This window comes from Lampetra planeri, chromosome 2, assembly GCF_965212315.1.
Source record: "Lampetra planeri chromosome 2, kcLamPlan1.2.h2, whole genome shotgun sequence".
Taxonomy (NCBI): Eukaryota; Metazoa; Chordata; class Hyperoartia; order Petromyzontiformes; family Petromyzontidae; genus Lampetra; species Lampetra planeri.
The window spans coordinates 16,742,011-16,766,294 of NC_136108.1; the positions used below are offsets into that span (position 1 = coordinate 16,742,011).

General features: G+C 43.6%; 1 protein-coding gene across 4 annotated transcripts; it reads left to right on the top strand.

Moving 5' to 3' along the window:
- Positions 1 to 4,383: 4,383 nt before the first annotated feature.
- SUOX (sulfite oxidase) lies at positions 4,384 to 23,081 on the top strand. 4 transcript variants are annotated; one of them, XM_078608986.1, is made up of 8 exons: positions 4,384 to 4,489; positions 8,734 to 8,787; positions 9,620 to 9,688; positions 10,745 to 10,795; positions 13,644 to 13,824; positions 15,575 to 16,369; positions 17,440 to 17,766; positions 19,227 to 23,081. In XM_078608986.1, the coding sequence occupies exons 3-8, from the start codon at positions 9,627 to 9,629 to the stop codon at positions 19,632 to 19,634; spliced, it is 1,824 nt and encodes a 607-aa protein (XP_078465112.1). In that variant the 5' UTR covers positions 4,384 to 4,489; positions 8,734 to 8,787; positions 9,620 to 9,626; the 3' UTR covers positions 19,635 to 23,081. The 4 variants fall into 4 exon arrangements, with proteins under 4 accessions (XP_078465112.1, XP_078465133.1, XP_078465123.1 ...); XM_078609007.1 differs by having other exon boundaries at positions 15,578 to 16,369; XM_078608997.1 differs by having other exon boundaries at positions 9,625 to 9,688.
- Positions 23,082 to 24,284: the final 1,203 nt, after the last annotated feature.

Genomic DNA, 24,284 nt, shown 5'->3' on the forward strand with positions numbered 1-24,284 from the left:
CCCACCACCACCCACACTCTTCTCCAAAGGGCGAGCCACCGGGGCGCTTCTTCTGTGTGGCCAAGAGAAGCAAGGGCAGCCAAGGCAGGCCCCCTATCCACTTGATCCGGGGTTTTAAATCGATGGACTTAAATTTTTAATTGCGCTGCGCTCTCTTTACAGATCCCTATTTTAAGGTTCGTGCGTGCATGTCATGCGTTTTGTAAAGTACTGTATGTACAATCGAGTGGACTCGTGAATCTCGTCAATATATTGCTTCGTATGTGTGCGTATATAGTAGAGGGCATATATTGTCCGCGGGTTCCGTTAATCAGGATATCCGAATTCAGTACAGAAATAGTTTGCGATCGGCAGAGCTGTGTAACTCACTTTGGACTTTGTGTACTCAACCCAGTATATATTATTCAGCGAGGTAAATAGAAATGTCAAGGGGAACGTCAGGTGTCCATGTATCTACCGCGTTAGATTAAAATATCCGTAGCATGTAACACCTGCTATGAGCAGCACACATACGGTCACGCGGCGTGGAGGTCAGATTTTAAGCTTGATAAACAATGTTTCCCAACGGTGCTCACAACCATTCCATATCACCAATGGCAGGCAGCTTGTTAACTCGGAGACCAGCTTCTTAATCTGTGCATACAATGCAAATCTCCGTCAGCCATGGTCAATCCACTGCTGGATGACGACCTCCCCAAGTCGTCGCTGTAATCCATCCAGCACCTGCACACGAGCTGATTTACACAATGCGATACATCTTTGGATTTATACAGCGCCTTACGTGCGACAGAATTTCAGCAAACTCTAGAAGAAAGGTGGGCGTGCACGTGACTTGGAAAATGGGAGCATTTAATAAAGGGGTTACTCAAGAAAGGAGGAGTGAAGGGGTCGGAGCCTACGTGGCAGAGAACGGAACAACTGCGTTGAAGGCAGATACTATAAGAGACATTTCCTACAAGCGGGACAGTCAATCACAGACAGAGACGAGAAGGAAAGTCATAGAGTCTGGATATGAACGAGGCCAGGTAGCTGGTCGAGCAGACGACCAGTGGGAGGAAGTTCCAGGTGGAGGTTCACTGAGGGTTTCTGCGGAAGGTTTCCGTTTGTTGGAGCAGAGAGTGCGTGGAGTGAAAGGAAGAGTGAGATGAGAGGGGATGGTGGAAGAGAGGGAGACGCTGGGCGAGTCTATGTGGACGGAACCTTGTCGTAGATCCGGGATTGCATTGGGAGCCAGCAGAGGAATATAAAGATCGCAGTGATGTGGTGGTGTTTAATGGGTGCGAGCTAGAAGTCTGGTCCCAGTCACGTGGAGAACAGAGAGTGGTTTATTATCCCTGCAATGGGTTTTGTGGAGTCTTTTTGTGCACTGGGTAAATTGATGATAATGGATTACATCACTTAAAATCTCCAATTTGAACAGCCACACTTTACGTACGACGTAAAGTGCCGATGTACCTGGCTAAAGCTGTTAGTTAAAAAATACAGCAGCACTGCTATGAGACGTGGTTTGGAGACATGGACATTGACATGGAAATTGGGACAAAGGCTGAAAAGTGCGTAAAAAATCGTGAGAATGTGCATGTTTGGGATTACACATGAAACCGAAAGGGCAACACACGGATGGGCGAACATACACAAGGGGGAGATATACCGCTTGGCAATAAAAGTAAGTGGGCTTGGGCAGGATACGTCTCCAGAAGCGATGACTGTTGATAGCCGAGACGAACGACGATGTGGAAACACGCACTAGGGCGCGTGCAACGCGGAGATGGAGCGACTAGATTCGCTCGTGTGCACTTGCTAGATACTTCGCTGAATCGCGAGACCGTCAGAGACGGAGACGACTTGGGGAGGCCTTCATCCAGCAGTGGATAGATCATGGCTCATACGACGTTGGATTTTACGCCAGAGAATGCGTCGGTTTCTTCCTCGGCGCGTTTGGAGTTCATTCTCACGCGAAACGCAAGAGTAATGGGCCACACATTCCAAATCAGGAGAGCCCCCAATGCTCCTTTCAGCACGAGGTGACGCGTGGAGCGCAAAGGGTAAGGTTTCTCCGGGAATAGCGCAGCCGATGAGCCGAGTCGCCCTCTCTGGGCAGACTCAAGGCACCGAGGAGTCCCGAGGAATCTCTATGCGCGTGTCTATTCCTATCTCATCTGACATTTGTATTCGAAACTGTAAAGGCTTTTTTATGTTTCCCGGAATCGCTCACGTGTTTCGGCCTTTAAACGCGCATTGTATGGATACATTTTGAAGAGCGTGATAATTTGTACTTTGGAATAATGGGAAGACGGGTTTTTTGCATTGGGTATTACAATTTTTATTGCTGAATGCGCTAAGGCACTATACATTCCCAGAGCTTATTTTTAAAGGGCGATCGATGCGTCTATAGTCATACGCAGATCATGGGGTGTTGCTACTCTTATCTGCAAGTGACAATTGTACTATTTGCCTGGCTCACAAGTGCCACCTTGTGGTTAGCAGCACTAATGGCATCTCTTCCACATTTAATTACTGTATATTGTTTGGTGATAATGCACACACTGCCAACGCATTATAATGCGTTGGCAGTGTGCCCAAAGCTCAAAGTACAATTCAATTGAGGCAACTGTTTGACTTAGGTTGTGGCAACAACATGGTTCGAATGTACAATCGGCATCCTGTAGACATTGTATTGCATATTAAATGAAAGCGATATATGAATTCACTTATTTTACTAAAATTGCTTCAGCTGACCGTAGTTGTTTGACGTGGAGAAGGTAAGGATTGGTGGATGAATGTTGACACATTGTTGCGTGAAAAAATGTAGTCTATGGCAATGATTGGACTGTTTATTGTTGTTTAAATTCAGAGTTCTATATGCAGTATGCTGCCACTCGTACTTTTTTTTTACAGACCAAACTGTAAATGACCATCAGAACGCATCAATAATCTACTAAACTGAGAAAGTAATGAGTAAAGGCAGCTAAAAGAGATCACGGTCTCATGGGGGCCAAGATGCATAGACTTTTGACTTTTAAACAACTTTTATTGCCGCCAGCAGCAAAAGCACTGGAGGCGATTTCGATATGAAATACACAGTTACCAGCAAACAAATGAAAATAAACGCTACAAATCCACGCGCTGTGGCGCAGTACAACAATTCCCTTAGTGATCACGTCTGTGCGAGCTTTGAGAGTTATACCCTCGTATGCATGGGATTTATCCGGGTACAATGGGTCTCTCTCACATACTATTAGTGCAGGATCTTATACGTATGTATGCTGAACTTCTTTCGCACCGTACGTAGCCAACCGTGTCAATCGGAGGTACAGGCTTTACACTATTATAAATCAGCGCTGCAAAGTCTGCAAAACGTACTGCAGTATATGACTGCGCTGCAGTACAAAATACCTGGTAAAACGATCGTTGTTCAAAGTGGAATTTAATTTCTTAAAAGGGCAAACAACAGTGGCGGGCAATGAAAAAAAGTTGCACAATAGTGTACGAGCACAGTGAAAAAGTTAATTCAATCACGACAAATGCCCTGTCTAAATGCAGTGCCACTTCCACCCACACCAACACTTTATAAAACAATAACTGCGAGCTCTCGAGATCAAAGATTAACCACGGAAAACGAACAATCATCTCCTAAACAGAATAAGGTCATCTTCGTCTTTCGTATGACTGATGTAGATGCAGAGGAACAACTGAAATTTCACATTTAGGTGGTAACGCCAGCTAATCGCGTCAGGAGCAGCTGAGTGTATTGCTTTGATGTCTCCTTCATATTTGTGGATCGGGCATTGCGTCGTTATATGTTGTACGGTCTGTTCTGGATAACCGCAGTAGCACACTACCGGAAATATTTTTTTTTCCATTTGTGCATCAGGGACCTACCGGCATGGTGGCGAGATGTTAACTCCCTCGCCTGGTATACAGGAAACATTGGGTTTGATCCTGACCGCGACGCCCACATATTTGGAGTTTGCATGTTCTCCCTGTGGTCATGTGGATTTTTCTCCGGGTCCTCCGGTTTTTCCCTCCTCATTTAGAAACATGCGTTTAGACTATTTGGCTGCTGTACATTTCCACATGATGATAAGCCACTTCGTTGAGCTACTATTTGTGGTCAGGTCGATTCTGAAAAAGAGCTATATAGCTCAGTGGGTCTTACCTGGTAAAACAAAACTAGCTTCATGCTTGTGCAGTGGATGCGATTTAGGCTGGACCCATGAACTTCGTGGAAGATCAAACCCAGGCATCTGCATTTGGGCCTTTCACTAAAGGTCATGAGCCAAAGGCAGCCCCCCCCCGTCTACCCCAGCCAATGGTATTTCCCAATCTGGCTGAGAGGGGGGCCGCAGCCTGAATTGACCAATCACGACACGCGGCAGCCACCACTAGGTGGCAGTGAGCGCAACCAGGACGCGGGTGGGGGCTGTTGTATACTGCCAGGGACTGACCACACAGTACCAGTAGTGTGATACGGTGACCCAGGGCCCTTGTGAGTACTCTCTTTGTCGCACTCATTACGTGATTTGCATTGCGCACGAGACTGCCGGTACGTGTCGGCTGTTGTTGTTGGGTTTGGTGGTGGTTGTTGTTGTTGTTGTTGCTGCTGCTGTTGGGCTGCGTTCGTAGAATACAGGAGGAAGCGCAAGATCACTTTCAGCGGGTCTTGTGTCTGTGCCGCTCACAGCACTTGCCTCAACAGTCTGTCGTTGTGTCAGAAGCTTCAGCTTCTTGTTTGGCCGGGTAGAGGGGGCCATACGGGTATTGCATGGGCTAGAGGAGACACGAGGGCTCATGTGGTACAAGAAGGATGTGGAGCTGAGTGGACTTGACTATGACCGGGACCAGCGGTGACAAGATCGGCCTCTGTGGAGAAGGCTCGTGAAGGACGCTGAGAGGGGCAGTGCCAGGCTAGGTGCACATTGAGGCACTGGGGAGTTGGAGGCAGTCGCCCTCCAACAACAACGGAGGGCCGAGGTCCGACGCTCACTACAACGGGCGGAGCGCCGGGCGGATAAAGCGCAGCAAGTTGGTGTTATGGGTTGAATGTCTGACAGTCATCTCAGTCATTCAAATCCACAACACTTGGGTCTGTTCCGTGACCTGCCAGCAGCGAGCCTCAAGGTGCACCTAGCCTGGCACAAGCGAAGTGGTGACGTCATTCGCCAATGGCGGCTGTTGTTGTTGTGTGTGTTGGCAATGTATCCTTCAACGCTGCCAGGGTTACACCTGCGGGGTTATATATATAGTACCTGTAATAGCATTGTTGAAGCAAGCGCCCTCGTGCGCGTACTGTGTGCCCACGTGCGCGTACTGTGTGCCCACGTGCGCGTACTGTGTGCCCACGTGCGCGTACTGTGTGCCCACGTGCGCGTACTGTGTGCCCACGTGCGCGTACTGTGTGCCCACGTGCGCGTACTGTGTGCCCACGTGCGCGTACTGTGTGCCCACGTGCGCGTACTGTGTGCCCACGTGCGCGTACTGTGTGCCCACGTGCGCGTACTGTGTGCCCACGTGCGCGTACTGTGTGCCCACGTGCGCGTACTGTGTGCCCACGTGCGCGTACTGTGTGCCCACGTGCGCGTACTGTGTGCCCACGTGCGCGTACTGTGTGCCCACGTGCGCGTACTGTGTGCCCACGTGCGCGTACTGTGTGCCCACGTGCGCGTACTGTGTGCCCACGTGCGCGTACTGTGTGCCCACGTGCGCGTACTGTGTGCCCACGTGCGCGTACTGTGTGCCCACGTGCGCGTACTGTGTGCCCACGTGCGCGTACTGTGTGCCCACGTGCGCGTACTGTGTGCCCACGTGCGCGTACTGTGTGCCCACGTGCGCGTAGCGATGGAGCACACAGCCGGCACATTGCGGTGCTATGTTGCACGCTACTGCTGTTCAGACTGAAGTGCGTGGATAGGTGGAAGTGTGCACGCTTCAGCTATTACTGTGGTACAGATACCAACTCTGCTTCGGGTATCACTCTGGATCAGTTACCACCCAGCTTCAGATATCACAGTGATTCAGATACCACCCTAGATACCACTGATCCAGATATCACTCTACTTCAGATACCACTACTTCATATGTCACCCAAGTTGTGTACAATATGTTTGCTTTAACTGCAAACCTTACGTCCTATGCTTCTTGATGTGACTGCAACTTGTGAAGTGACGTTACGTGTTATGTCTGGGTGTAGGCTATAAAGTACCACTTTGTATACTACTTTACTGTGCAGTCTGCCACGTAGACTTAGTAGACATGGGACGGGTTTCATTCTCTAGTCATGAATTCCAATGTTACACATTCTGCATTCCACTCACACGGATGCCACGTGTCCTGGTTCCTTCAGTCTGTACGCCACACATTATTCTGTGCAGCAGAGGGCATTTCAGCAAAATCCATTGTTGTACTGTACTATACTTATATGCCCCTACCTCTCTTATACTCCCCACCTTCATCAGTTCGTACTGACCAGCGTGGTGAAGTATGATCATATAACTCCCACGGTGTGCAGAGGCTGTACATGTGCCATAACACATTCCTGCGGAGGGAGCTGGTAGGAACGTTGGGTTGCTCGGTCAATGGCCAGGGTCAACGGCGGCGTGGTGTATTCCGCAAATATGCCTGACTGTGAGGGCGGGCACAAGCCGGCGTGAGTTGGTTAAACGTTGAGTTTTATAAGGGCACCACGGGGTGACCAGCCCCTCCCCACCCAGCCCCACCCCTCCCTCCACCCAGCCCCTCCCTGCACGACGGACGGACACAATAATCCCCTGTGGGCTGGTGTAACCAGGAGGTTCCTACCAGTATAAAGCATTGCTTATTTTTACACACAAGCATTGTGACTATATAATACAGCCTTGTACCTTTCCAGTCTACACTGACAGCACCCAGTATCGTACTGTACCCCCTAGATAACCACGTAATTTTGAGTGAAACTGGACTCTGTAACCTGGCAGATTAATGTTTATTGACCATAACAGGATACTGCCCTACTCAGCATAAAGCCTGTACACCACTGAAGTATTTTTTTCCGCATTAATACCAGAGTTATTGTTTGCTGCTTTGTACAATGTGTGCATGCGCGCGAGCATTTGGTCAAAATGCATGGACTACAGAATTAACTTGAGACTGTTTAAACATGGGAGGCGTTGTAATGAAGCGAGTATACGACACGATGAAATGGTTTGGGAATGTAGGTGCTTCCTTTCTGCGCGTTGCTCAAGCGGAACCACTGGCTGCATGTTGTGTACTTTGGAGAGAGGTGAAGAGCCTCGAAGTTGGTTTAAGTCCCCAATTGAGTACCCGCCCTTGTCCATGAGCCCGAAGTGTTTAAGTTCAGACTTCAGGGCCATTCTGAGGATGCATTGTGAGTGATGTTAAGCTCACAAGTGCCATCCTTGTATCTCTAGAACTGTATAACAGTGAAACAACATAGACACCTTTATGTTGACATTTGGGATCACGCATTTGACTGCGATTAGTGTTAGAAAACCCCTGATGTGCTTGTTTTAGTGATGTTTTTAAATGAATTCTCATTCAGGTTTGTGAACCCAGGTTAAATACATGACATAAACTAACCTTAAATTTTACTTTAGTTGGATAAATACAAATCGAGTCGTATCAATCTTATTTACAACTTGTGTGATCATACTGATTATATTATAAAAGATAAAGGTGCACCCTTGAAATGTCTTGCTCATGCCACTACTTGCAGAAGGGCCTCCAATAGAGGGACATGGACCTATTGGCGGTACACTGGCACAGCATAAAACACCTGTCTTCCTAAAACAGTCTAAAAATCAAAATTTGAATAGCAAATCTCCTTATCAGTCTTTAATTGTCCCTGTCGCAAAGTTTGACGGGATTCGTAAGTTTATTCAGTCTACCGAGAATTGATAAAAAAAGGTCAATATTGACCGTTGATTTGGGTCCGTTGAATGAGGAACCGTCCGATCAAGCCAAAGGCACGAGTCATATCTGCCTTTGGAATATGGGGCCAATCGTCATCAGACTTGGCAATAGCTATACGGCAACAGAATGTAAAGCTTCGTGTTCAGCTGCTCATACCACGCGTCTTCCGATTGCTTTAACATCACGATAACTGATTTTGACACACCCCGCAAGATTTTATTAAAGGGGTTTGCAAATCACGGGAAAATAAATAATTACTGCGGAAAATTAGCTTTTTTTATCCTGTACACTGATGTACCACCAATACATTCATATACAGAGCCCCTACTCTTGCATGCTGGCCAGAGATCTTCGAATAGGTGGGAGTATTAACACTTAACTCCAATACTTGCAACCTACCAATGAATTGACTGGTGTACCCATTTGTACTACATAGGTACTACATAGGTGGACAGAGGTGTGGAAGTTGTCATCAAAAATGTCTTCTCTTCATGCTCAGATCACTCTGCTTTACATCCTCTGACACTTCAATTAAATTAATTTCCCAATGCTCCCAATCCCATCGTTTCCATATTCTCTTACATTATATTATTATACTCCAGACAGCTCCTCACAAAACGGTGTGTAAATCTTTAAGAGTTTGCGCACTGCAAATACATTCAGTTAATTACATAATGCTGTGCAATAGTCCACGTTGTTTCCACAGGTCTTGGTGGGATGACACAGAAGCTTTTTTTATTTTTGCTGCGCAAATTTCGGCTGTGAAATAAAATTCCTGCATGGCTCACACTGGGAGTGCATTCCTGTGTGTTTTTTTCGTTCCAGTCAGTGCAGCCACCACAGAGACCTCCGTAACCTGCTCATACAAATCTTAAACAGGTAAGGTATTCTTTCGTGTAAATATGGCATATTTACCCTTGCTCTTGCAGTAATTTTGGAATCTGGCTTTTGTTTCTATTTTTCAATGGATGTGTGCAGTGTGTACCTGTTGTGAACAAGGTTGGTTGACGCAGTCCAGTTTTGGCCTGTTCTGACAAGCACTAAACTGGTGTAGCTAGCATGCATTCTAAAATAAGTGCACATGACAAATAGAGCATTACATATAGAGTTTCACATGTACAACAGATAAAGGTTGAATGTATCTTATTACTATTTTTAAACTTAGCCAAATGTATCTCTTTGTGCATTGCTTAACTAGCGATCAGAAGCAGCAAAATTAAAATCCTGACCAGGGTACAACTCAACCCATTGGTTTTATGGGGTCGACAAATGAGTACCCCCTTTTGGGAGGTGGTTGACTGTAGGAAATATGAAATTGCAGTGTCTGTTCAGAGCCACCAATGAAGCAGAGCATCCCTCACTGCTCATTTGTATGGGGAGACACGTTGACAATAATAAAATACTTCATTTTAGATTGCACCTTCATGGATTTATACTGTGGTGTTAAAGAGAAATAGTCCTGCGCGATCACTATATTGTATTCTGCATAAGACGCATGGAGGCTTATCTGAAAAATTGCCAAGCTGAAAGAGTGTTGGAATAACATACACGAAAGCATTGAGGGCTTTATCTTCAGACATTGTTGGAATTGCTTTGGTATCTAACCACGGTTGCATCTCCTATTTCAAATACAAATTTCAGGCAGTTCAGTAGAAGATTGCATTTGAAGTAAATATCGAAAATAACCTTTTGTATCTTTTACATATTTTAGCACAGCCATGCTGCAGATATTGAAGCATGCACGCCTTGTAAGTGGACAAGTCTGTGGACCATCAATTAGGTAAGGAACTCCGAAGTCATCCTCATTATCGTATTGCATTAAATTTAATTCTTACATGCGTCTTGGTAAAGAGTGGGTGGAGGCATTGTGAAAGATGGAGGAAAGGGGGAGGGCTGCAATTTACAGTCTGTCATTTATACAAAACGAATAATAATTTGCATCCCTTCAATCCACCGTATGATTAAGACCTCCCCATACCATGTCGGCCGTGGGTTTTGTTTTGACCATATTTCACCACACTGGTCAATGTAGGTTGATAAAGGGGAACGCCCAAGATCAGTTCAAATATCACACACCACTTATGTGGGTGGCCAGGTGACCAGGTTCATATTCCCAGAGCATTTTACTTTCCAATGCGGCAATGCTCAACATATTGTTCGTCCATTTGGCGAGTGTGAGTTTAATTATTTTCAACTTTGGAAGGCCATGGAATAAAAGCTTTGAAGCATATGAAACAACAAAAAATGGGAGGTAGCAAAGTATTGTTTTATCCCTTTATTGGTACAAGTGGAATTGATTGAGCTGGTCAGAGCATTTTTTTGCTTGTTCTTTTGATATATTATTGAGACGTAGTAGTGTCTGGCCACTTTTCCTATATTTGAACCATCTACATGTTTTAAGTGACATTTAGATAAAGCAGGCTTGATTTTACCCATCATGGAAGTTTTATGGCTGAAGGGTTTTTCAGTGAATATCAATTCTGATGTGGCTCATGGACCTGACCAGGGACATTTTTTTAGGTGAACACATTATTTGTTGATACTGCATTGGCAGTGGTGCACAAGCAAAGATAACACAAACTCAACACATTAATCATTCACGTGCTAGGAAATAGAGCTTTTGCCCAAAATGTCGCCTATTACACGTTTTTCTGTTCGAGGCAATGTTATTGGCAAATGTTGTTGAGTTTTACTTTAGGATGAGAACTAGTAATATGACTTCTTCTGAACACATTTGAAATGGGTTATTGTAACAGTGCACCACTCATGGGGGCCTTACTCAGTTCTCTCTGATTTCTAAGACCACAGCGACTAAACCTGAATATTTATTTTACAGGTTTCACATGGCAGTGGAGGATAAATCAGGAACCATGTTCATACTTAGAAGGTACAGTAAGGGTATATACTGTAAGTTGTCAGGAATATTGAAAATTTCCTGTTATTTGTTTTTGCCCATTAACAGATTATACCAATGGTCAATATTTCAAACAGCATCAAATATTTTGGACATATAGTTTTGTTTCATCCAATAGTGGCATATTGTATATTTTGTCACTTAACACTGCTTTGACGTAATTTGCAAATAAAAACATTGAAAGATAATAGTGATATTTTAAATTGTGAAAGTTGATATTTACTCTTAAACATCTTTTTTGCAGCAGTGAATGATCAACTAAGTTTGCGTGAAGTTAACTTAAAAATATGAGGGCCAGCTAATTATATATTGGCCATTTTACTATTGTGGTTTGCAGTGATTGTTTTTATTAACTAAATATAATTTACATTCACGTATTAAATTTACTCTCCATACCAATTCTGTGATATGTTTTCTGATTGACACAATATGACTTAATGCTCTCAAGATTGTACGATGTTTCATGACTGGTTGTGGTGTTGATCTCTGCACAAAAGTGGAGGTATTAAAACCACATAAAGAATTCTAATATTACGAGTACTGCACAACACTTATCTCTTTTTCAAAATAACATGATACATGCCATGTGTTTGGTGTGAGACTTGCACATTCAGCTTTTTTCATGTGCCCGCATAGTGTCTCATGCGTTTCAGAAGCTTGGCAATCTGTATTCGGCAGTGTTCATTTTGTAAATGAAATTAGTCATAAAAATTCCTGTAAAGTTAGCATGTAGTTATTTGCCACTGGTAAAAGAGATCTCATAGTGTAAATGCTTACCCCTTCTGGTGTCATCTGGTCCAACACCAATGGGGACTAGACTCTAAAGAAAGCCGTCTCGGGTGTGGACCAATCAACTTCAAGGACAGTGCATATTATTATCATTATCAGAGTTGGTTCTTTTTGTTTGCTTTTTTGACTACTTGTGTTGTGGTTATTGCAAACATGATGCCTTGAATAAAGGTGTCAGTTTTGTACCAGTTTAAAAGGGTAAAAACCTACTACTATATTTTGCCACTGGTAAAAGAGATCTCATAATGTAGTTATTTATTTATTTTAGTTTCCGGTGACTTGAGTGTACAAAAATCATCAAGCATGACGATGACCATGACTACCCACCAAAGACCAAAGCGTGACTGGCTATGACGGGATGAAATTAACTAATCTGAACGAGGATGATTATTAGTCATGTCAAATAGAGGCAGCAGTGCACTGAGGGAGACCAAACATGTAATTGCCTATGCATGTATATGAATAGATTTACCAAGTTAACTGGAGGGGGGGGGGCCCTGAGTATAAAACATTTTAAAACAACTCTCTACAGTGGTCAGCGAACTTGTTAACAGCACCCACTCCACCCTAGCCAGCTGGTAGCTGGTTAAATGGTCATATTCTCACTCCCCTTTGTTGCCAATTGTTCAATTAACTCTCAAGGAACGAATGGCCAATCGTACATATCACACCGTTCTTAAAATATTGAGAACTCTGCTTGTTCTCTACATAGTTTTACATAGTTTTACATTGTTGTGAGTATGGATTTGCAGTTAGGGCACTACATTGTAATAGAAGAACAGTTGGCAGCCATCATCTTAAAATTTCAGTAAAGGGTGGCCTAGCACAATGTGTACTCGACTAGTCTAAACTAGCAGCAGTTAAAAATAATACATCATAAAACCCCAGGCACATTCTAAATACATGATGACAAAGTGTTTTACTTAAGAAATGTACCCTGACCTTAAATATTGAAACCTGTCAAAATGTATGCACCAGTTTGACCCTAGGCTGTTCGAGTTGGTAGGCCAATGTCAGCGCCCTATTGCACGCACAGATTATGTGTATGCTGTACTCTCGTGTGAGTAATTATATTATTAATAATAAAGGTTTTTGGGTTAGATCGCGTTATTTATAAATGTGTCACAACCCTCCACCACCCGACACGGCCAATCAGTAAAAAATGTGTCACATTGACAAAAGACAAATAGTTCACTACTTTAGCCCGCCGGTGTGTTGAAGAGTGAATCCATAACATTTACAATTTTTGAGTACGACGTTTCGCTGGTAATGACATTCAGCATCATCGGGCAATTTGCCAGAATGGTGAAGCCCTCCACTTGCTCCCGGTCTTAAATAGAGCAGCAGGGTGATGTCATCATTTAACCCAATCAGGTGCAGAGATCAAAGGTGGAGGGGGGGTATTGTAATGATATAATAGATTTGTAATCAGGTAATTGTTATGATTCGTAATTAATTGTAGTTTTAGTTTTAATGTGTATTATTTAATAACTGAACCCAATCAGAGGTGGTGGAGGGGGGGGGTTATTGTAATTATATACTACGTTAGTAATCAGTCAATTAGTATGTGTTTCCCCTATAAAGAATTGTAATATGTATTATTTAATAATACGCTTCCAGGCCGCACTAAGCCTGGAGCTGTCAGAGCGATTAGAGTTATTTGTATTTCTCTAAATTTCAATGGATTCTCTAATTAGTCTTGGCCAGTAATAATTCGTTTTACACAACACTTCAACGTTATCAAAATCAATTGAGTGGCCTTGTTGGCAAGCATGTTCTGCTACTGCCGACAGTTGTGTTTGAGATAATTTAATATTTCTTTGGTGTTCTTTTAGTCTTACGCTGATGTTACGTCCCGTCTGTCCAAAATAGCATCTGCCACATAAACAATTGATCCAATATACACCTTCTGTTGATAATTTAGGTAATTCGTCTTTAGTACAAGATACTAGTTTTTGAATTTTTTGTAATGTACCAATTATTTTATACCGACAAAGAATCGTTCTTTACTGCAGCACGACTGTGATTGCAGGTGCCTGGCTCCGGCCGCCTCTGCACGGGTGACTGCTGGCATGCAGGCTTCGGCAGCTCACTACAGCACAGGCAGCGCCGAGTCGGAGCATGGGACAGGCCTTCGGCGTCACGTCATCCTGCTGGGGACTGCCCTTGGTGTGGGTACAGTTATGGCCCTGGGACTGTATCAGAACTTACATGTGAGTGCATGAATACGTCTCAATGTTTTACTTGTCAATAATATATGCGTAGCATCACATCAATATACAAATGCATTTCCAATGCAAAACTTAAAAACTGGTGATATTTTGACAAAGGCAAGTATGTATTCATCTCTAAACACCTCTTGTCGACAGGTAAACTTTGACCTTACAGTGTTACGTATTTTAAATACCTGAAAATCTTAATTCCAAACTGCACACTGGCTTCATACTGACAAGTCACAGTTTGTAATAACCACAACGAATGGGATATATTAATGTAATAATACACATCTATTTCTCTAAGAGGACTGACAGGTCAGGTTAGCCACCACACTAAACATACACTGGACTTGTAGGTGATGGTGCAATAGCTGAGCCCAGGAAAGATGTGATGACCAGTAGGAGCATTTGTTATATCTGAGATCAAACTGAAAATTTGATCTAGGGCAGACGTTCTGTAAACACTGCTCTTGAAACTCAATAACCAAAGTGTGAAAGCTGGTTGTGTAACACAGGCAACAGTAAGCTTCATTTATTTTAACTGAAGTTTCTCAGAGCCTATAATTGGCATCTGATGCTTGAACATGAACACAGGGGTTTTGAGATGATTTGACACAGTGTTCCTACTGACCAGCAGCAATGATCTAAGCCAAAAACAAATGTTTATAAAGCATCATCTGTTAGATGTTTGTGGTCCTATTTATCAATGTTACAATAGTGCGTGCAGCAGAACTCAATGTTAAGTAGGTAGGGTTAAAATAATTAAGCTTCATTTTTAGCCATTGCAGCAAAGGTGTATTCAATGTATGTGCTTCTTTTTGTGGATCACGTGGGATCTATGATGGCACAGAGGCTGCGATACATTTTATGAATTGTTTCCCCTTCATTGTGAAATGCTGGTCAATGCTTATAATCCAACACTTTGGAGGCAAGGGTTGATGGATCAGGTAGATTTCTGTCTGCGATTCCGAAACTTGCTGGGCTGCGAAGTGGGAAGCGGATATCACTAGGGCACAGGGATTCATAAACCTGTCTGAATGGACCTTTGAGCGTTAAACGACATCATGTTTCAGTTTTAGTCTGGTGATCTACTTTCCTCGCACCTGAAAAACATTCATGAATGAAATTCGCTAAACATCCCGAAGCAGAATATTCTTGATAAATACGTGATTTTATAATGTAAATAAATACAATAATATAACTAATGCACGTTTCTTTTTATATTCTTGGTTCTTTCGGTAAAGTCCTAATTAGGACGCTGTCTTTCCGACAGCTCTGTTTCTTCACCTGAGGACGGCTGCTTGCGTTGTGGCCGAAACGTCGTGAGAATTTTATTTTATTATGTTTTATTATTTTGTTATTTCCCTTCTACGTGACTTTACCGAATGAACCAAGAATATGAATCCCTGCAGTCACGAAAGCTTTAAACCACGTTTCTTTTCTTAGTATTGCCTGATAATATTATGAATTCACATCCAACAACTATCGATCCAGCTATGATTCATAGAATCTTGAATCGGATCAGCTCAATTAGGGTTCACATTCTCAATATGATCTTAATTACGTGAGTAGGTCTTATGATACCAAGCTGGAGCCTAGTAGGAATGTATTTCTGCTTTAATAAGAGATGGGGCAGTACTTTTAGTGGTACTAGAGAGGTGTTTTTACAGATGTAGGGAACAAATAATTCAGTGAAAATGAACATTCAGCGACCGTCATCGTGTCGGATGTTTGATTGTCATACAAGCAGGTGTCTCAAGCCAAGGAAAAGGCAGCCCTGATGCCCAGCCGCTCAGATGCAGAGATGCCTGTAAAAGCCATCGAATCGGTCGCAGTGACAGAGCTGCCGATCTACACAGAGGCGGAGGTGGCCAAGCACCGCACTCCCGCGGACAAGATCTGGGTGTCGTACAAGGGTGGTGTGTATGACATCACCGCCTTCGTGGAGCTGCACCCGGGCGGGGACAAGATTCTGCTGGCGGCCGGCGGGGCCTTGGAGCCGTTCTGGGCCATGTACGCCGTCCACAACAACGAACACGTGCTGGAGATCCTGGAGGAGTACCGCATCGGCCGCTTGGACCAGAGCTCCGTTACGGTGGCGTCTTTGGACCTCTCTGACCCGTACTCAACTGATCCTGCGCGACTACCGATTCTCCGAATCAACAGCCTCAAGCCCTTCAACGCCGAGCCGCCGTCGCAGCTGCTGGCGGACACGTACCTCACCCCGAACGCGATCTTCTTCAAGCGCAACCACCTGCCGGTGCCCGTAATCGACCCAGAGACGTATCGCCTCGAGATTCAAGGGCTTGGCATGAAGAAGCCCATCAGCCTCTCGCTGCACGACCTGAAGAGCAAATTCAAGAAGCACGAGGTGGTCGCCACGCTTCAGTGCGCGGGAAACCGGCGTACGGAGATGAACCGCGTGCGGCAAGTGAAGGGCCTGGAGTGGGGCATAGCGGCCATCGGGACGGCTCGCTGGGGTGGGGTGCTTCTGCGCGATGTGCTGCTCTATGCCGGTGTGAAAGAAGATCAGCTTCCACAGGTGACAATGTGGCGGTGCTAAGTTGGTTGTGAAGGCATCTTAACTTTTTCCCGTTCCGATGACGTTCGTGTACGTCATCAGTTTTTATTCTGATTCCATTCTGATGACGTACCTGTATATCATCAAAATGAAAGCGAAAGAAAAAATAAAATAACTTTGTCGGTACCGAGGCTCCCACAAAGCCATGCGGGAGGGTGTGTGGCACAGTTTGGCGCCAGCTATCATTGGGTGCGTTCTTATGCTACGGTGAGTACAATGTCTAAATAACAGCGGCGCTATGCCTCTTTAAATAAATTTAACTCTGCGCCGCTTGCGAGTTCCGAGATTCTGAGGTGAACGGTACTTGTAGACATCTCGGAACGGCAAAGGGTTAACGTTCTTGTTGGGAGCGCTGGGGTTTGATTATGCAAATCCACCTGTGATGAAAGTGGGTTGGCAAATGTAGCAAAGTTAATGTGCCATTAGGCAGATGACCAAGCACCGCACAAAATGTTATGGCATTAAATATATGTAATTTCTGTAAGCGTTGACCAACTTTAATGAATTCATTTTGTAAATAAATTTGATTGAAATTACATTACGTAAAAATATTGACATGTATCCTTAATGTGTTCCAATTAGAGGTTTGTAGTAGTCTTCTATAATTTAAATGTATCTAAGTAATAAACATATGAATCACAAAATGCTAAAGATTATCTTAATGTATTTTAAACCATCTGCCCTACTTTCTCCTTCTCAAAACATGTCCAACTGACAGAACTTTGTATTTACGTTTTCACTGCAGTTGTAATTTAGCCAAGTATGAGAATTTGACTCTCATTTGCAATGTTGTGAGTTCGAATCTCCATCAGCAGTTTACTCAACCCATCATCTCTCCAGGCTTTATTAAATAAGTAGGAGTTAGATTTTTAGACTAACCCTTTCCAGAAACATGTGGAATGACCCCCCCCCCCCCCCCACTAACAAAGACACTCTCTCTCCCACAAATACTCGCTTGAGCTGGGAGACATTTGTATGTATATACCTTGTAGCCAACCATTCTTGACTACGTTGCTTTGTGCGTGTGTCAGAACGGGCATGTGCAATTTGAGGGCCTGGACAAGGACGTGACTGGCAGCGCGTACGGGGCGTCTGTGCCGCTGCACAAGGCCCTGGACCGCCGTGCCGACGTGCTGCTCGCCTACGAGATGAACGGCGAGGAGCTGCCCCGCGATCACGGCTTCCCGCTGCGCGCCATCGTGCCCGGCATCGTGGGCGCCCGCAACGTCAAATGGCTGGGCCGCGTGCTGCTCAGTCATGATGAGAGCCTCAGCCACTGGCAGCAGAACGACTACAAGGGCTTCTCACCTTCCGTCGACTGGGACACCGTCGACTACAAAACTGCCCCAGCCATACAGGTGCCATCATTTTACCCAAGTCCAGCCCGTCGTGCATCATAGCTTCACCACAACTTTCATCTGCAGCCAGCTGAGCTGCTTGATGTTCCACTGACCTTTTAATCATCGGTCGTCGCGTCTGTCCACTGCTGGATAAGGGCATCCTCACACTGTGTGGGTTACGGGGGTGGGGGGGTTATTTCACCACACTTCATGCTGATAAATGCGGGTTTACTGAAGGCAAGGGGCATAGACGTTGGAGCATAAAAGTACAGTATGACAAAAACAAATTTCGCACTAGCCCTCTGTTGCCTCGTTAGAGTGAAATAGTATTTTTTTAAATATATATTGGAATTTTTTTAATATTAAGCCAGAAATATGTATACGTAGAATATATGGGGTAGTGGCCAATTGATGTCATGATGTAATTTGTTAATCCAGAAAACTTTGAGTAGCAAGGAGAGTCTTGGAGATGGTGACATTTAACTAATCACTTTCACAAGGCATTTGCTTTCTACCCAACATCTGATAATACAATTATTATATGTCAACTAGCTTCAGATCTCCCAGCATTGTCAAGGTACCACACTGTAAAATCTGGTCTCTTTCAATCAGTTTGGACAGTCTTATTTCTGTATCTGATGTACTATCAGGACATTTATTAGTTATGAGGCATTGTGATTGACAAAGATGGTTTGATTTATTTTGGCGTTGGCTCATTTTGAGATGTTCTCTAAACCTCACGCCCATATCTCCCTTGCATAACATTTCATCGTCATCATCAACCATCATAAATCTAGCGTTGGATGAAGGCCTGCCAAAGCTGTTGCCATCTCTCACAATTCCACATGCAACAATCCACCTCGCACTTACACATGAGCAGATTCCATATATCGATCTCTGCGGTGGACAACCGCTCGGACGCACTTCCTCCCTATGGGGCACCAGGGTGGTGAGATGCTAACGACATTACCTGGTATGCAGGAGGTCGCGGGTTCGATCCCGACCATGACGCATATATATTTGGAGTGTGGATGTGCTATCATGTATGGGCAGGTCGCTTCTGAAAAAGAGCTTTTTAGTTCAGTGGGCCTTAACTGAATAAATACATATCTATGAATGCTGTTTTTCACTTACTCTTTGGTTCTTTCGGTAAAATCACATAGGTATAATATAAAATAATTCACGACGTTTCGGGCGCAGCACAAGCGTCCGTCATCACATGAGCACATTCCATAATTCGATAACGGATGCTTGTGTTGCGCCCGAAACGTCGTGATTTATTTTATTTTATACCTACGTGACTTTACTGAAAGAACCAAAGAGTATGGATTTCCTGCAGTCACGAAAGATTCAAATCATGACTGTTTCTCACTTGTTGAAAGGCACAGATGAGGAATTTGCCTCTGCACCCGTTTGCCTGCTCACTCGATCCTTTAATACCCCCCACACAACCCCACCGCCGATCCTCGCCGGCCCAGGAGCTGCCAGTGCAGTCGGCCATCACGGAGCCTGTGGATGGCACGGAGCTGACGGAGAATGCGGATGAGGTGACGGTGCGCGGATATGCATGGAGCGGCGGCGGGCGCAGCGTGGTGCGTGTGGACGTGTCGCTGGACGGCGGGCGGACGTGGCAGATGGCGGAGCTGCTGCCGCCCTCCAACGACTCGGGACCGCAGGACGAGGGTCGCGCGTGGGCCTGGAAGCTGTGGAGCCTGACGGCACCCATCCCGAACGGGCAGCGCAACCTGGAGATCGTCTGCAAGGCGGTGGACAGCACTTACAATGTGCAGCCCGACTCATTTGCACCCATCTGGAACCTGCGTGGCGTGCTGGCCACTGCTTGGCACAGGGTTAATGTCAAGGTGCCGAGTAACGAGAAGAAATGAGGTACCCCCCCAGACAAGGGTATCTGCGCTTGACTTTCATTCAATAAAAAGTCAACGTTTTCTCCCTTGCTCATGCGAGTAAGGGGAAGGGCTTGTCTCCACTGGCAGTCCTTGTGAGGCAGTGGTGGAAATTCTATATTCTTATGGTAGGGGTCATTTCCTCCATAGGATAGTCACTGTTGATTTTCCATATAGTGATGCTCATTGCAAGCTGCAAACAAGGTGTGTGTGACAAAAGGAAAGTATGAATGAGTTACTCATAGAGCTATAGCTTTGTTAGGGATATTGGCTTTTGTTCCCCTTTAATAAGGTGCAGATGAATAAGCTCATTAAACTATGCTTGAAATTTCTGAAATCAGTTGCAACGCACAGTGCAGAGCCTGGTTCTTTAAATTTGTGCAAATGATAAACCACGCATAATTGTTTTTTTGTTACACTTTAGTGTGAACGAATGATTGGTATTTAAGTGTTTACACCAAACAAGCTAATCATGTTTAGTCAATTATCTACTGATTTAAGTAAACAGCAAAGAACACCTCAATGGATGTGCTAGGATCGCTCTTAAATTACAACTAGGATTTATATAGCATCCAAATTCAGCCACATCGCGACACATTTCAGGATGCTGTAAGCATTTAAATACATTTGATTCATAAGGTGCAATAGAAAATAATTATCACAAAAATAATGTAATGTATATGTAACATATATTTACGCGATCTAACCCAAAAAAAACCTCTTAAGGATATTGGTCGCGAAAGCCTACGTGTTAAAAATATTGATGTATTATACATGTATTATTTTTTCACAATCTACAATTCTGGCATTCCATTTGCAATCTTAAGGCGTATACTTCTGATCAAATACACATTGGCCTCTTGTTATTTCCATTTAAACCAATTTCCATTTTCTTAAAAACTCGTTAATTGTTATTTATAGACAGTAGATTGTGGCCTATCTACTGTCTATAAATAAAATATATTCATTCAAAGAAGCACACCTGCTAATAGCATTGCAGTTACATGGTTGACTGTGTATTGCAGCTTGGTAAACACTTTGGCGCAGTGTAAGCAGTCAAGACGTAGTCCATTAATGTACCACAGCTTAAATATTGATTTGAGCAGCCTTTTAAATAGATACTGCCTACATTTTAAGATGATCAAATTTGGTTCAATTGACCTGGCATACATTGACCCACACGTGCAAAGATATTGCACGTCTACAAACATGACGGCAGGAACTTCATGAGCAGCCTTACCACAAGAATATAATGTGAATTTAATTTTCACAGCCATGCAATTAATGTTGCATCAGTGATAGCAATGAGACATTCGACCCACGAAAGTGTTGTTTTTAGGTTGTATGTTCGGTGCGTGTTGTAGGCAGTCAAGAGTCATTGTCCATGTTGGAGGAGGGCATGGCAAAGAATGCCAATTGAGGTTTGCCAACCTTTGTCAGTGTTGATGAATGTCAAATTCCAACCTTGAACGCCTTGATAATTTGACTCCAAACGCGGTCGTTCATATAAAAACCCCCTCCTAATCCTCGACATCTCTCCCCCATTTCTCCTTGTACATCTCTTAACTCTTTGATACTATTTTATTCAGGGGATCTTAGGAATGTTCCTTCCTCGGGAATCGTGGCAGAGCAGGTGTATTGAGTGTTGTATTTGCGTTGGAGGAAACCAGAGTGTGAGAAGACCCATGCAAAATAAAGGGACAACAGATACGTCATCAACCTGTCTTAATACAGTACGTGTGCTAATATAGCAAAGCGTTGTAGCTAAATCTGCAGCGAATGATGAAATGTGACTCGCGGAAGTAATTATTCGCAGTGTTTTTTTTCTGGTATGTAGTTTGTGTTGTCTGCTGTGTAGTCTGACATAGTGAATGTGCATTTAAGGGCGTGTTTAATACACTTAATATTTTTACTGATAATGCCGATATGGACACATTTCTTTAGTCCTTTGCCAGACTTTTGAATACGTGTGATATAGTATATTGAACATTTAATCAGTTTAGATCAACTAATGTTAAATACTCAAATTGATTATCCCCAGATCACGAGAGATGGGGATTGCATGTGGGGGTCTTTATATAGCAATGGATAGAGAGTGGCTAATGATGATGAAGATGACGAAACATTTGCTGGAAAGGCTGAAGCCTATTCATTTTTTCAATCATGATTATGAAGAGATGAATAATAATGCATATCAATCAATCTTAATTTTATGTGCCAATATCGCCCTTCAGTAAAGTAGGCATCAGTGCACATTACAGCGGAACGGGAACGGTACAGGGGCATAGAGCAGCAGGAATGAAAAAAAAGAAACCCGTCGTGACCGCAGCGGCTAACATTGACTGAGCAAAGTTAATTGCAACCGCGCGCAAAATAAAGTGCAATCGTGCACAACGAATAGCATATGATGATAACATGGAGGTGATAAGTATGATGTTTAGCTGCTGCTTTTGGCACGTTTCCGCCGATGCCGTCACAGCAGCAAGGTGCAGCACATAACACATACACCACACCTCTTCCGCATCTTCCTATCGTTTTATTGTGCTAAGAGGAAGTACCTGGAATTACCTGCCAGCAAGTGAGAAACTCTTCCTATTCTCGGAAAATTATCAATAAAGAGGCCTCCTGTGGCAGGTTCATCTGTTCTGCGACGGTCTGAGGGTGAAATGTCATTCTGCAGATGATGAAGCTGCTGCTGCTGTCTGACTCGGCCCGATCACACATGCTAAATACTTCCACTTGCTATTTACTTTTTGTGGATAAAATGATTTATTTTCTCAGATAACAGGATGAGAAATCATCTTGTCCACAAGGTGTTTTTTCTGTAAGCAGCACACTCGTTCTTTATGCATAAGGAATTTCAGTGTAACCTAAAGGGTATGTTAATGTGTAAGCTATAGACGTTAAGGCTGTATGGGGGATCTTTGTTTTCAAATGTTTAATGTGCACAAACTAATATACTTATTACAACTCTTGGCGAACGCTAACCGATTCGAATACCTGTTGATTTTACGGAATTATATTTTGCAACTATATGCAGTAACTATATTAGAAGCGGTACATCGGTTTCTTGACATTTCATTGGTCATCAGTGTGTGTGTACATTTTTGTTATAATTTAGTGCCACCAATAATATGAACACCAGGCCAGTGTTGTAGAAGAAAAGCTATTGAATTGCTGTGGCTCGGTAATTACTGTCCAGCTTGCCACATCGTAGACTATTGAGGTATATTATATTTAATTTAACTCTGCAAACAAAACATTTACTTCACAGCAAACCTGCACAATGAAGCAACGTAACATGTTTTGCGTATAAAGCACAGCGTACAGATTATAATTTAAGATTTTGTTGAAAAAATGAATTCTTGATTAAGCTCCATGATATGCCTTTCACATGCTTATTTTGGAAATAAAATGGAAAGAAATTTAGGACTTGTTTTAATAATGACTTGTTATCTTTGTGTTGAGTGTGGATGTTGCATGCATTCAGATAACTCCCCCCCCCCCCGCGCAAACAGAAATCTGCACGCATTTTGTACAATCAAAACTATTTTTTTGTTTTACAGTTTATTTCTGTCACTTTAAATCGATATACACATATAACAATGAGTTCAGTGTGTTGGAATCCAATTTAATATCAAATATATGATATATAAAATGATTTGAATCTCCAGAGCCTACATTTTACTTTAAAACGATGCAGAGCACACTATTGTATTGATCGTAATATTACGCACTGCTCTGTAAAATGTTTGTTTGGGCATCTTATACTATAACATACAATTACACTCATTCGGGAGTGAATGGTTCAATTATAATTTGATGTAAACACTAATATAATCGCACGGAAGTATACTCTATGAAGATGGATGTCTTAAAAGCTATGAAAACAATTATTGAATCTTCTGCATGCTACTCGATAGGGTCTTCGGATATTTTAAGTTAGAAAATTGCGACGTCATTGACCTTATAATTGACATTTTAATTTTAAAAGAATACAGCGCTACAAGCTCCCTGTATTTTTTAGTATTGGCCTGTTATATTCGGTTGTTTTAACTTGTGCTTGCATGTATTTTTGTTTGTCGTATGGGCTGTGAATATTATATATAGTGACGTATTTGCAACAATTAAAGCCCTTGGGTGGTTGGGGCTTGCGATTGTAGATGCTGTGTGGATGCATGCAAGCCATATAGTGTAACTTCATTGGATAACACCGTGCATAATTACATACAATGGATTGTTTTTTAGTTTCTAACAAATCGCTGCTCAGTGCTGGCCCCTATTTTGGCCTCGAGAACCATGCAGGAGCAGCCGCACTCGATCTGGCGTGCTTTCTGCTTCTGTCCCAAAATGCACAACGACCGAGATGAAAGGGAACCGATCATGTGGTAAGAGACTTCAGAAATAACCATCAACTCGGGGGGGGGGGGGGGGGGTTAATGAGGTTTGCATAGAGATTACAGACAGATTAAGCGACTGGTTTGGAGTGTTGTGAGGCAAGGGAGAGGACAGAATGAACGATGATGGCCTGGGTGGGCTCCATTTGCTGTCCCTGCTGCTTTCCGAGCTCTGCACGTTTAGGAGACCTGGAGACCAGCGAGAAGAAGTCGCTCATTCGGTGAACAATTTCTG